The sequence below is a fragment of the Phyllostomus discolor genome, chromosome 1 (assembly GCF_004126475.2).
Source record: "Phyllostomus discolor isolate MPI-MPIP mPhyDis1 chromosome 1, mPhyDis1.pri.v3, whole genome shotgun sequence".
In the NCBI taxonomy this organism is placed as follows: domain Eukaryota; kingdom Metazoa; phylum Chordata; class Mammalia; order Chiroptera; family Phyllostomidae; genus Phyllostomus; species Phyllostomus discolor.
The window spans coordinates 32,901,991-32,916,996 of NC_040903.2; the positions used below are offsets into that span (position 1 = coordinate 32,901,991).

At 35.1% G+C, this 15,006-nt stretch overlaps 1 protein-coding gene across 13 annotated transcripts in view; it reads right to left on the minus strand.

Annotated features, from left to right (window-relative positions):
* The window catches only part of CLOCK (clock circadian regulator), a 117,529-nt gene that overhangs the window by 26,243 nt on the left and 76,280 nt on the right, over positions 1–15,006 (minus strand). For all 13 annotated transcript variants that reach the window (XM_036020733.1, XM_036020721.1, XM_036020752.1 and 10 more), the window contains 7 exons: positions 12,241–12,361; positions 10,605–10,718; positions 10,344–10,462; positions 8,485–8,567; positions 8,179–8,285; positions 2,822–2,969; positions 2,200–2,275 (listed from right to left, as the gene is read on the minus strand). In XM_036020733.1, coding sequence (XP_035876626.1) covers positions 2,200–2,275; positions 2,822–2,969; positions 8,179–8,285; positions 8,485–8,567; positions 10,344–10,462; positions 10,605–10,718; positions 12,241–12,361 — 768 coding nt within the window. The remainder of the gene's footprint in view (positions 1–2,199; positions 2,276–2,821; positions 2,970–8,178; positions 8,286–8,484; positions 8,568–10,343; positions 10,463–10,604; positions 10,719–12,240; positions 12,362–15,006) is intronic.

A 15,006-nucleotide genomic window follows, 5' to 3' on the forward strand; every position in this document is an offset into this window, starting at 1 on the left:
TGAGAAAGGAGACAGTTGGAATGTATTTGGAAGTAGGGCTAGTTGAATTTGCTAGGCTTGAATACTGGCATGAGGGAAAAAGAAGAGGCATGGGGTAACAATCTGTATTACTTGAGTTTCTATGATGGTTCTCTTTTCAGAAACACTTTTCTGAACACTTTTTCTCAGAAAATTTCTGAGATTTAAACACTTTTCTCAGAAAATTTCTTTTATTAAAATATACTGAATCTTCTTTTGTATATACAAAGCTGTTTAAAAATATACTTAATTGATTAAGCCATTACAGTTGTTCTGTGTTTTTCTCCCCTTTATTCCCTTCCACTCTGTACCCCCCCCACACACCATCATTCCCCCCCTTAGTTCTTGTCCATGGGTCATACATACAAGTTCTTTGGCTCCTCCATTTCCCATACTATTCTTAACCTCCCCTGTCTATTTTGTACCTACCGTTTATGCTACTTATTCCCTGTACCTTTCCCCCCATTCTCTCTCTCCCCCTCCCAGCTGATAACCCTCCATGTGATCTCTATTTCTGTGAATCTGTTCCTGTTCTGGTGGTTTGCATAGGTAGTTGTTTTTTTTTTTTTAGGTTCGGTTGTTGACAGTTGTGCTTGCTGTCATGTTACTGTTCGTATTTTTGATCTTCTTCTTTTTCTTAGATAAGTCCCTTTAACATTTCATATAATAAGAGCTTGGTAGTGACTGAAACATTCTTTCACATCAGATCCATGAACCATGCTCAGTACTTCCTGGCATACACAAGGTACTTAATGAAGTTTACTGAACGACTGAAGGATAATACCTCATATTGTCCCCTGGCAGGCTGCCTGTTTAACACACTTTTTATATAGATTCTTGACTATTTTAATTTCACTTATTTTCTTCAGATCAAAAATACCCATGCTGGGGAACCTCTGACATGCCTCATGATGGGTCCTACACCTCCTGGTAGTCACACCCTTATAATTCTTCCCCATGACTGTAGGGTGACCTAGTGATTTGCTTCTTGTGTATAGGACATGATATCACCTCCATGATTAGGTTACAAAACACTCTGACTTTCATTTTGCTGAATTTTCTGTCTCTGGATCTTCTTGCATACTTGCTCTGATGGAAAGGGCCAGGAGGAAAGGAACTGAGGGTGAACAGTAGCTACCAGTCAGCAAGGAGTCAAGGTCCTCAGTCCAAATGTATGTGAGGAATCAGATCCTTCCATTGACCAAGGTGAGCCTGGAAAACAAGCTCACCTAGGTGAGATTCTGACCCAATTGATCCTTGAGATAACTGTGGCCCCCACTGACCCTTGACTACAGCCTTGTAAGAGAACCTGAGCTGACACCTTGACTGCAGCCTCATAACCAATTCAGAACCAGAGGTCCCAACTCAACTGCCTGGATTCTTAACCACAGAAACTATGAGTTAATAACTGTGTTATTTTATACCATTAAGTTTTGTTACATAGCCATAGGTAGCTAATACACTACACTTCTACATGATATAATGATAAAAGAAACCAGCATTCAAATTCTGACTATAACTTCCCAGCCATGTGTTCTTAGGGAAGGCTACCCATCTCTAAAAACCTCAGTTCCAATATTTTCCAAGTGGGGATACTATCTACCAGGTAAGGATGTCTGAGGTGTTAAAGTTGTTTTATAATTCATATAAAGAACCTAGCCATAGCCTACCATATTGTAGACAATAAATAAAGGTTAGTTTAAATCTGAGACTGCACATGCCTGTCATTTGATTACCACTAAAAAGAAGACCCTTCAAATCTTTTAAATCCTCACCTGAAGACATGTTTTTATTGATTTTAGAAAGAGAAGAAAGGGGAAAGAGAAAGAGGGGAACACTGATGTGAGAGAGAAACATTAATTGGTTGCCTCCCCTATGTGTCCCAACAGGGGGTGTAACCCGCAAGCTAGGTATGTGCCCTGACCAGGAATCAAACCCATGACCCTTTGGTGTACAGGATGGCTCTCCAACTAAATGAACCACCTGGCAAGGGCTGACCTTTCAAATCTTTTTTAGAAGCAGAAAAATTTTTTAGTATTAAATTTAAAATTTAACCCTGTCACAAGTGAGAAAATAATTTTCATATAAATTATTTTTCATACAAATTAAATTTCCTATAAATTATTGAGTCTTATTTTTCATGGGAAAGAAATAATTTTATTTAAACTGTGAGCTACATACTTTGTCAGCAGCTGTTTCAGGGAGAGACTCTTCAATGCCAAGTTCTCGTCGTCTTTCAGCCCTAACTTCTGCATAACTACAAATTAAAAAAAAATAGAATTTTAGTGTTTGGCGTGCATTTAAAATACTGCAGATCTGCACTCATTCAGTGTTTGTCAGTGTTACTAGCTCATTGCTCATTCTAGGCTATTTTCCATGTGCTACATAAAGGTACTACATATTTACAATTAAGATACAGTGTGTAACATCTTAACTTGAATTGCATTTTTCTATATCTAATATAAATAATCTGTAACTGCACAGTTCTTAAATTAAGAGAAATTAAATAAAGAAAGAGGATGCTTGTCTACTCCAGTTTTCCTTTAATATGATTAACTGTGGTACATAAAATAGTTACAACTGCTGTTCTAACCATAAAATTTGTGGTGAGAATTATATATGTATATATACCTACATTTTATTGCTATATAATGTATGTAGGTAAATTTAATAATACATTAAAAGTGTGTCAAAAATGAGGAAAACCATTTTGTAGTTCATTAATGAGTTATACATACAAAATTCACTGTTAATACTCCACATAGGTATTTCTATAGATCAGGAATTCTATAAAAGAATTTACCTTACTACAGTGTGAGTACAAACAATAAACTCTGGCCTTGAATTCCACTGATGATAAGTGATATAATAATGAGTTTGAAGCCAAATCCACTGTTGTCCTTTGGTCAAGAACCTGTAATAACAGGACTTGCCTTTCCCATATTGCATCACTAAAAAGACAAAAACATTTTTGATTTATAAGTAATAAATCTTTTTAGCAAAGAGTATAATTTATATTTATATCTATATATACAATTCTTCTGGCTTTTCAGTAACATATATATCAATTATAAGAAAAGTCTATTCTACATATATATATGGTCTCAAGCAATTACTCTTCCACAGTGTCCAACCTACAGATAAATATTGCTGAGCTTAGATACTCTTCATACACAATAAATTTCTAAATACTCAATGAAGTATTCACATATTGACTTCCTCCTGCCTAGATATATTGAAGGTAATAGCATTAAGTAATCTCCCTCTCCTCTGACTCTGTCAGTCCATTCTCTGTATCTGTCTGAGTCTGTTTCTATTTATCTTACTGGTTAGTTAATTTTGTTTGTTAGATTCCACATACAAGTGAAATCATATGGTACTTGTCTTTCTCTGACTGGCTTATTTCACTTAGCATAATATTCTCCAGGTCCATTCATACTCTCACAAAAGGTACGATTTCCCACATTTTTACAGCTGAGTAGTATTCCATTGTGTAAATGTACCACAGCTTTTTTTATACACTCATCTACTGATGGACCCTTGGACTGCTTCCAAATCTTGGCTATTGTAAATAACACTGCAATGAACATAAGGGTACATATATGCTTTCAAGTCAGTGTTTTGAGTTTCTTTGACTGTATTCTTTGAACGTGACCCAGAATCACTGGGTGACAAAGGCAGGCACATTTTTAATGGCTGCACCAATCTGCATTCCCACCAACAGTGCACAAGGGTTCCCTCTTCTCCACATCCTTGGCAACACTTGATTACTTATTGATTTATTGGTGATAGCCACTATGACAGGTGTGAGGTGATATCTCATTGTGTTTTCAATTTGCATTTCTCTGATGACTAGTAGCATTGAAACTCTTTTCATGTATCTGTTGGTCACCTGTTATGTCCTCTTTGGAGAAGTGTCTATTCAGGTCTTTTGCCCTTTTTTAAATTGGATTGTTTGGGTATTTTTGGTGTTGAGTTTTATAAGTTCTTTATAAACTGTGGATATTAACCCCCATCAGATGTATCATTAGCAAATACATTCTCCCATTTACTGGGTTGTCTTTTTCATTTTGTTGATTTCCTTTACTGTGCAAAAACTTTTTAGTTTGATGTAGTCCTATTTGTTTATTTTTTTGTTGTTGTTTCCCTAGCCTGGGGAGATATATCAGAAAAAAATTTGCTATGAGAGATATCCAAGATTTGACTGCCTATGTTTTCTGCAATGATTTTTATGGTTTCAAGTCTAACATTTAAGCCTTTAATCCATTTTCATTTTTTTGTATAGTATAAGAAGGTGATCTAGTTTTTTTGCATATATCTGTCCAATTTTCCCAACACCATTTATTGAACAAACTATCTTTAGCCCATTGTATGTTTTTTCCTCCTTTTTTAAATATTGAGTATAAAGGTGTGGGTTTACTTCTGGGCTCTCTATTCTGTTCCATTGATCAATGTCTGTTTTTATGCCACTATCATGCTGTTTTGATAACTATGGACTCATAGTATAGTTTGATATTAGGTAGCATGATTCCTTCAACTCTGTTCTTCTTTCTCAGATTGTTGCTGCTACTTCGATCCTTTATGGTTCCATATAAATTTTTGGAGTATTTAATCTAGTTCTGTGATATATGCCATTGGTATTTTGATAGAAATTGTGCTGAACCATAGATTGCTTTGGGTAATATGGATATTTTAATTATGTTAATTCTTCTAATCCATGAAGACGGTATATGCTTATTTATATTCTTCAATTTCTTTTGGTGTCTTACAATTTTCTTTAACATCCTTGGTTAAGTTTATTCCTAGGTATTTTTTTAATGCACATGTAAATGGAGTTGTTTTCTTAGGGTCCTTTGCTGATAGTTCATTACTGCAATGCAACTAATGCTGATAGTGTATAAAATGCAACTAGTTTCTGGATATTTATTTTGTATCCTGTTACTTTACTGAATTCACTAATCAGTTCTAGTAGTTCTTTTGGTGGAATGTTTAGGGTTCACTATGTACAGTATCGCATCACTTGCAAATAATGAGTTTTACTCCTTTTCAACTTGGATGCCTTTTATTTCTTCTTCATCTGCTTGCTGTGGCTAGGACTTCCAGTACTATGTTGAATTAACAGTGGTGAAAGCAGACATCCCTGGGTTATTCTCAATCTTAAGGAAAACACTTTTAGTTTTTGCCCACTAGTACGATGCTGGCTGTGGGTCTGCCATATATGGTCTCTATCATGTTGAGGTATGTTCCCTCTATTCCCACTTTGCTGAGAGTTTTTATCATAAATAGGCACTGGGGGTTATCTAATGCTTTTACTGCATCTATTGATATGATCATGCACTTTTTATCCTTTATTTTGTTTATGCAATATATGTGATATCACATTTATTAATTTGGGGACACTGTACCAATCTTGCATCCCCAAAATAAATCCCACTTGATTATAGTGTATGATCTTTTTAATGTATTGCTGGATCTGGTTTGCTAATACTTTGTTGAAGATTTCAGAATCTATGTTCATCAGGGATATTGGCTTATGATTTTCTTTCTTTGTAGTTTCTTTATCTGGTTTTGGAATTAGGATAATGCTGGCCTCTTAAATGAGCTTGGGAGTCTTCCCTCTTCTCGAATTTTTTGGAATAGTTTGAGAAAGTCAGGTGTAAGTTTTTCTTTAATGTTTGGTAAAATGTACCCAGTCCAGGACTTTTGTTTGTTGGGCATTTTTAAATTACTGCTTCAGTTTTATTAGTTTTAATCAGTCTATTCAGATTTTCTTATTCTTCCTGATTCAGTTTTGGAAGACTGTATGCTTCCAGGAATTTATCTACTTCATCAAAGTTGTCCAATTTGTTGGCTTATAGTTGTTTGTAATCTTTTCTTACAATCCTCTGTACTTCTTTGGTGGCAGTTGTTACTTCTCCTCTTTCATTTTTGTTTATTTGGGTTTTCTCTTTTTTTCTTGATGACTCTTGTTAAAGGCTGTCAATCTTATTTATCTTTTCAAAGAACCAGCTCTTCGTTTCATTGATCTTTTGTGTTGTTTTTTTTTAGACTTTTTTTATTTACTTCTTCCTTCTTTCTACTCACTTTGGGCTTTGTTCTTTTTCTAGTTCCTTCAAGTGTAAAGTTAGATAATTTATTTGAGATTTTCCTTATTTTTTTGAGGTACGCCTGTAATGCTATGAATTTCCCTCTTAGGACTGCTTTTGCTGTGTCCCATAATTTTTGGGTTGTGTGTTCTCATTTTCATTTGTTTTAAGGCATCTTTTGATTTCTTCCTTGATCTCCTTGTTTGGTAATATTTTATTTTACCCTTCAGGTCTTGGTGTGTTTTTCAGTTTTTTTCTTGTCATTTATTTCTAGTTCTATACCATTATGGTCAGAGAAGATGCTCGATATGATTTCAGTCTTCTTAAATTTAATGAGATTTGTTTTGTGTCCTAACATGTGGTCTATCCTAGAAAATGCTCCATGTGAACTTGAAAAGAATGCATATTTTGCTGCTTTGGGGTAAAATGCTCTGAAAATATCAATTAAATCCATCTGATGTAGGGTGTCATTTAAGACTGCTGCTTCATTGTTGATTTACCGATCAGAAGATTTACCTGTTGACTGTAATGGGGTGTTAAATCCCCTCCTAGGACTATATTACTGTCAATCTCTCCCTTTATGCCCACAAGATTTGCTTTGTATATTTAGATGCTCTTATGTTGGGTACATAAATGTTCATAAGAGTTATATCCTCTCGTTGGATTGCTCTCTGTATCATTATGTAGTGTCTGTACTTCTTTGTCTCTTACCATAGCCTTTGTTTTAAAGTCTCTTTTGTCAGGTATAAGTATTTGTACCCCAGCTTTTTTAAAATTTCCATTTACATAAAATATCTTTTTCCATCCCTTTACTTTTAGTCTGTGTGTCTTTTGTTCTGACAGTATTTCCCCAAACACTCTGCAGATTCTAAGTTCTGCAGCCTTTTAACAGATATTAAGCCATAAAAAGGCAGGGGGAAGTTATAGTTAAATTAATTTGGGAAACTTTGTTAAACAGGCTTATTTAGTATTGTCAAAAACTTAAGAATGTTACTGTATGTCAAGATTCAGAGGAGTGAATGAGGGGAGGGGGTAATGGATTGATTATGAAGTGTTTTGTAGTCTTCCTTGACCACAAAATCCATTTTGTATGGACTAGCATTCAATCAACTAACCTTATTAAGTGCTGGTCAAGAATCAGTATCAATTTCTGTGTGTGTGTGTACATGTCATCATGAGCTTAGTGTCCATATTGTTTGATGTAAGTAATGTTTTCTTTTATGCTAAAATGACTTTACTCTAAAAATTTTCCATGTGGTTGATGCCATCATAAAACATGCTTAAAGTTTCATATGGCCTAAGGCATCATGAAAATATCTTAACTCTCTAGAGTTTTAGAGGCTATTCAAGAGGGTAGTTTTGGGGAGGAGGATAAGGAGCAAATAAAACCTATGACTAAAACAAAGTATAACTAGCATATATGGTCATGGGGTAGGTCTAGACTCTAATCCCATCACTACCACCAATCAGTTACCAGATTGTGGGCAAATTACTTGGCCTTGCTGTGCTTTAGTTTACTTGCAGAAAAAATAATAGTATCTACTTTCTAGAGCTGTGGTGGTGAATAAACTGTTCAGAATAATGCAGGGCACAGTGAGACAATGCTTCTGCTGTTAGTAACAATAATGAGAGGTAACATTAAGCCCTCGCTATGAATTTCTGACAAGGTTCTAAAAATGTGTACCTACCTCCTGTATAGACTTATAATACTTGTAACTCAGAATTTATAAAGTATTCTAATTTTTTGACATACTACTGCATTCTCAAAAAAATCTATTTCTCTTACTCCAGATGTAGCACTTATACACTTCAGAATGAGGTTTATTAGATATCATTATTATAAAACTGTACTTACTATTACAGACTGAAATATGTAAAGGAGGAACCAGTTTAATTTAAACTTAAGCTATGATTCTTACTGGACTGGTTATACACATAAAATACAATCTATTATGTTTCAAAATATAAAATGGTTAAAAGTCTGTTTTTTAACACTTTCAATTAATACAATAGTTGTTTATAGGATTAAATACAGTTTTTTTCTACATCACTAGAAAGATTAAATTCTACTTACAGTGCTCATGACATTTTGCCAAATTTTCTAGGTCATCCACATGATAGTAATCATAGCCTGATGTTCCCAGAACTTCAAATGGCAAATATCCTATTATGGGTGGTGCCCTAAATTACATATAAAACAATATTATAACTTTCCATAATGAGGAATATTCCAACTAGAAATCAATTTTAAGGGGAACTTTTATTTTTTGTAAAATGGATAATGGACTTATCAAGATTAGAAAAAGTTTGTCCTTGAAATCCATTAATTTAAACACTTATATAACTATTACCTTTTTCTGAAATTTAAAAATGGAATTACCTGTGATCAAGAAATAGAAATTTCCATTCTAAACTATGTCTAGATGTAAACTCTTCATTGGGTTCTTCGACAGTGCACATTTCCTACAAATAAATTAACTAATTAAAATTCAGAAATACTTTTCTGTCCTAAGAATCCTAAATATTGTTAGCCATAAAAATCATTATTAGATAATTTTTCCCCAAGCAATTTTTTAACCCATTTTTATTTTCTAGTACTATAAACGTGGCAATAAATAAATGCAGGCTTCTACGTGTACTTCTTTTACATATTTCTCCATTTATTCACATGCCTACAAATCCTAATTCTGAAATCAGATCTCTCTCCTGAACTATAGTTCCACATTTCTAACTGTCTAGATGTTCCCCATCACAAATTCAGTATTTCCTAAAATGAGCTTAATGCTTTATTCCTTATACCCAGCTAAAATGATTCTCCATCTCATTACAAAATATACCTATGTGGTATCAATAGTCCAGCAATCTGAGCCACAATGCACTTTTGTCTTCACCTTTCACCACCTAAATGCCTACTACTAAATCCTTTCAAATTCACCTGAGTTAAAAAAAAATATATTTGATCCTATTCGTCTTCAGTGTCTCAGGTTTAGACTTTAGCCCTTTGCCATCACTGGTTCACATTACTGCCATAGCATCTCTCCAAACAAGTCTCCTTGTCCTTCAACCCATGTTCTGTTCTGGCCACAATTACCTTACTGATGCCTAAACACAATTATGTAACTTCCCAGCTTAAAAACCTTAGTGGTTCCTTATTCTGCTGGCTAAAATTGAAATCTTCAGCATGGAGAAACAAACAAAGACACATACACATTTCACTTTTGGCCTCTGCTGACTGTTCTAACATCATTTCCCATGATCTCCACCCCCTCCACACACACGATAACCCTAGACTCTAGTCATACTCAACACTGTATTCCAACCTGCCTCTGAGTCCTTGAATGATCTTCCCTAGCACAGTGCAGTGATTAAGAGTATGGACTTTGAGAGAAAAAGAATTAGAATCACTTCCAGTTCTGTCACTTAATAGCTTTGACTTTGGGAAAGTAACTTAACTTTCCTAAGCCTCAGTTTCCTTCTATATAAAATGAGGATCACACTACTCATCTACCTATAGGGTTGTTTTAAGAATTAAATGAGATAATGCATGTAAAGTATACAGCATGTAATAAGCACTTAATATTATCCACAGCTTTTATTTCCTAAGATTAAAACAAGAAGAATGAGACTGGTTTAAGATCTTCTCACTGCTAATTCAGCACTTTGTCCTACAATATGGTATCTCCCTAAATTTAAAATCTCAGCCTGGCTTACTTGCAGTCACTTTCTTCTAGTGGTTGAATTATTTCACTGTTCCACTTTGCTACTAATCATCTGCTTGTGGGACCCATGAAATAAAAACAAATTATTTAAAATTTTAAAACTGAAAAGGTAAATTACATGTAGTAAAAAGCCACTTGTATATTTCTAAAGAAAATTCCAAAAAACAATCTTTAAAATTACCTACATTTTTGGCCTTTCCCCTTTAATGAGATTATGAACTATACAAAAACGCATCCTAATATTTTACACAAAAGTAGGACAACAGTAATATATAACCACTGGTTAGCTGCAAAGGACATATATTTCAAAATGGAATTCTATAAATTATTAAGTGCCTTGGTAAGTCATTATTTGCTTCAAAATTCTTATGATCATGTATAGTTGAAGACTCATGGCCATCACTACCTTTAATGTTTTCAGGAAGTTTCAGTTATTCTGGAAACAGCAAAAAATTTACATAAAGGTGGCTCTCAAAATATAAAATTGAATCCCCTTTAGGAAATAAAATTAGAAACATACCTTGATGAACTGAGGTGTAGCTAATCTGACAGTAGCTACAAAACAAACTCTATCTTCATAAGAAGGCCTGTGTGTGCGTTGTATAGTTCCTTCAAAACCATTGTGCGCGGAAGTAGATACTAAAACAATAACAAAGTATGTATTATCACTTACTCTGGTAAAATTTAGTTATTATTGATGTTCAAACATTGACATCATGTCTTTGACAGCATGAAAGAATACCAGACTAAAATACATTTTGAGAGAAGTATTTTAACTCACCATTGTTTAAAGATTTGAAATTTCCTATAAATTTCACATATTCATAGGTAGATGGCTCCTTTGGGTCTATTGTTCCTCGAAGCATATGACAACAGAATTCTAATTGATTTTTTGCTGAGGGGAGAAAAAATATATTTGTGATTTATCATGAGTGCTGTAACCCATGAAATAATTATAAAAGTTGTATAAGTTTACAATATTTTCTTCAACAGCAGTCCTCAATGACATCTTATTTAGTCCATAAGTGTAGTACCTTTAGGAGATGATCTCATATCCTTAGTAGAGAAAACAGATATGATATAAGCAACTCCATGTTTCCCCATTTTTACTGTTCTTCCTACTCATACTTCACTCTAATTTCAAAGAATAGTTTTGCTTCCCATATTAAAGTTAATGCTCCTATGTCTACTGTGAACACATGATTTTCTCTGGGACCAGGCCCACACCACTGTTAAGCATTCCTTTAGCATCCATACCTTCTCTTCTTTGAGTCATTTCTTTCTACTTTTAAATTTGCTCCTGGTCTCTAGTTCTTCTCATTTCCTTCCAACAAGCTACCCATTCACACCAAAGGTATACATTCATACATACTTACATACACATATATTTGTGCGTATGTGTATGTATCTTAATTCTTGGACAGTTTTCTACAGAATTTGAGGGTTCAAAATACCAGTAACTTTTCAAATAATTAGTATCAGTATTACCACTTAATTTCAAATTAAAAATCATGAAAAAAGTGAAGAAAATACCTAATAACTAATGACCAAATATAGTGTTATAATAATTTCAGATTTTAAAGAGGATAATTTAGTGAAGAAAATAAACTATCTGGTCAAATTAATTTGTCCAATGAATCTAGGAAAAATGTCTGATTATGCCACAATATTTATTTTGTAGTTCTCAAAGGCAGAAACTATTTTTGGCACTTCTATGACACTGCACAAGTGCCTGGCACATAAGATATATCCAATAAGTGATTTTTTAATTATGAAAGCAAACAATTTTCTTTATTTAATAACTCTAGCCCTGGCTGGTGTGGCTCACTAGATTGAGCGCCAGCCTATCAACTAAAAGGTTGCTGGTTTGATTTCCAGTCATGGCACATTCCTGGGTTATGGGCCAGATCTCTGGTCGGGGGCATGGAAGAGGCAACCAGTCGATGTTTCTCTCCCTCTCTTTCCCACTCCCTCCCCTTTCTCTAAAAATAAATAAAATCTTAAGAAAAATAATTTTTAAAAATACAGAAGGTCTTTTTTTCCCCAGTTTCAGTGTCCTACTGGTTGATTATAGTGAAAATGAGAATGTTTAATTTTCTCTCATTACATAAAATACTTTATTTAAAAAATAAAAATATATTGCATAGTTCTATTTTTGTGTAAAATACAATTTTATGGCTAACTAGTATAAAATAAGAGATGGGATTTCAATATACTCTAGAATAGACTTTAAGATACAGTAATAATTCCATATTATATATTTCTAAAATTTTTAAATGATCTAATAAGGTATATGGAATGATGCTATGTGTTAAACATGTCTGTGTTTGTCACAAAATCATAAAACAGTATAACATAGTCACAAAGTATAACATAACCAAATATAATTAGCTTTTGGCGTAACAGCTGCTACTTACATTTTAAATATTCCGGGGTTAATGAGTCACTTTCCAGCAGATGAGTAGAGAGTATTTTATAAACCTCTGAATGTTCGCCCTCTGGGATAAAATTAAATATACTTTGATCCACAAGATCAGACTGAAAAAAGAAATTCAAGAAAATAACTTTAGTGACTCAAGAGACATACATTTCAAAAGTATATCACTCTTAAAACATCAGGTAAATATGCAATTAACTTCTGATTATTTGTGAAAACTGACAAATATCGAGTTACAGAACACAACTCTAAAAACAAGAGAAAGCAGAAGACAGTTAATATGACCTCCCTGACTCTGATACTAATGTCATCACGTCCATGATTAATATGACCTGGAAAGTTTGATAAATGATACCAACAGGTGAGTTTCACCAGATTTGAATGTTTAAAATATAACAGGACTAAGAAAGTTGATTAGAAAAATCTTTGGCTACAAGACATAGCCCTACCAAATTTCCAAATCTCTGGTACTTTATGGTGGTATATACTACAGCAATGGACCAAAGCAATGTGACTAGCAATGGACCAAAGCAATGTGACTAGCAATGGACTAGTCACAGACTGGGCAAAGAGACTTGACTTAGGTGTCATTTTAACTGTCCAAAGTGTCCTTTCTTTTTAATTTCATTATTTCTAGCCATTTATCCTAGGCATAGGTAGATATGCTTTGCCTCCTCGTATAACCAAAAGAAGGACAACAAATTTAAAAACAAAAAATAATCAGAGCTGCCAGAAAATCAAACTGTATGGAAGTCCAACAACCAAAGAGTTAAAGAAGAAACATTCATCCAGCCTGGTAGGAGAGGCAGAGATGGGCAGCTGGGGTGGAGCGGACTCATGGCAAGGTAACAGCTAGAGGACTGGGGCGAGCGAGGTGGCAGCTGGTAGGCCAGACGGTCCCACATTTGCATGCAGATAAACTGGGAGGAATAACTGGGGAGCGAGACAGACTACACAACCCAGAGTTCCAGTACAGGAAAATAAGGCCTCAAAATCTCTGAATGAAAAAACCTGTGGGGGTTGTAGCAGTGGGAGAAAACTCTCAGCCTCACAGGAGAGTTCACTGGAGAGACCCACAGGGTCCTAGAACATACACAAACCCACCCATCCAGGAATCAGCACTAGAAGGGTCCAATTTGCTTGTGAGTAGCAGAAGAAGTGACTGAAAGCCAGCCAAGCACCTAGCAAGCAGCACTGTTCCCTCTTGGACCCCTCCCCCACATACAGTGCCACAACGAAGGGAAGTGGGTTGCCCTGCCCTGGTAAATACCTAAGCCTCTGCCCCTTACTACATAATAGGCACGCCAAGACGCAAAAAAATATGGCCCAAATGAAAGAACAGATCAAAGCGCCAGAAAAAAATACAACTAAAGAATGAAGAGATAGCCAACCTCTCAGATGCAGATTTCAAAACACTGGTAATCAGGATGCTCACAGAAATGCTGGAGTATGGTTGCAAAATAGAGGAAGAAGTAAAAGCTATGCAAAGTGAAATAAAGAAAAATGTATAGGGAACCAACAGTGATGGGAAGAAAACCAGGAGTCAAATCAACGGCTTGCACCAGAAGGAAGAAATAAATATTCAACCAGAACAGAATGAAGAAACAAGAATTCAAAAAAAAAAAAAAAAATGGGGGGAGGTTCAGGAACTTCTGACACAACTTTAAATGTTCTAATATCTGAATCATAGGCATGCCAGAAAGAAAAGAACAAGAGCAAGAAATTGAAAATTTACTTGAGAAAATGATGAAGGAGAACTTCCCCAATCTGGCAAAGGAAATAGACTTCCAGGAAGTCCAGGAAGCTCAGAGAGTCCCCAAGAAGTTGGACCCAAGGAAGCACACACCAAGGCACATCATAATTACATTACCCAAGATTAAAGATAAGGGGAGAATCTTAAAAGCAGCAAGAGAAAAGGAGACAGTTACCTACAAAGGAGTTCCCATAAAACTATCAGCTGATTTCTCAAAAGAGACCTTACAGGCAAGAAGGGGCTGGAAAGAAGTATTCCAAGTCATGAAAGGCAAGGACCTACATCCAAGATTGCTTTACCCAGCAAAGCTTTCATTTAGAATGAAGGGCAGATAAAGTGCTTTCCAGATAAGGTCAAGGTAAAGGAGTTCATCATCACCAAGTCCTTATTATATGAAACATTGAAGGGACTTATCTAAGAAAAAAAAGATCAAAACCATGAACAGTAAAATGACAACTTACAACTATCAACAACTGAACCTAAAAAACAACCCAAAACAAAAACAAAGCAAACAACTTGAAGAGGAACAGAATCACAGAACTGGAGATCAGATGGAGGGTTATCAGCGGGGGAAGGGGCGGGGGGAAATGGGGGAAAAGGTACAGGGAATAAGTAGCATAAATGGTAGGTACAGTATAGACAGGGAGAGGTTAAGAATAGTATGGCAAGTGGAGAAACCAAAGAACTTATGTGTATGACCCATGGACATGAGCTAAGGTGGGGGAATGCTGATAGGAGGGGGGTGCAGGGTAGAGGGGAATAAGGGGGAAAAATTGGGATAACTGTAATAGCATAATCAATAAAATATATTTAAAAAGTAAAAAAAAAAAAAACAATATGAATGGTTAGTACAGAGTGATAGGATCACCAGCACTGCCTTCCCACCATTCTACTTCCCCTGAAAACTTTATTGCAGGGGTGTCAAGCTCTTTTTCACCAGGGGCCAAATTAGCCTCACAGTTGCCTTCAAAGGGCCAAAATAATTTTAGGACT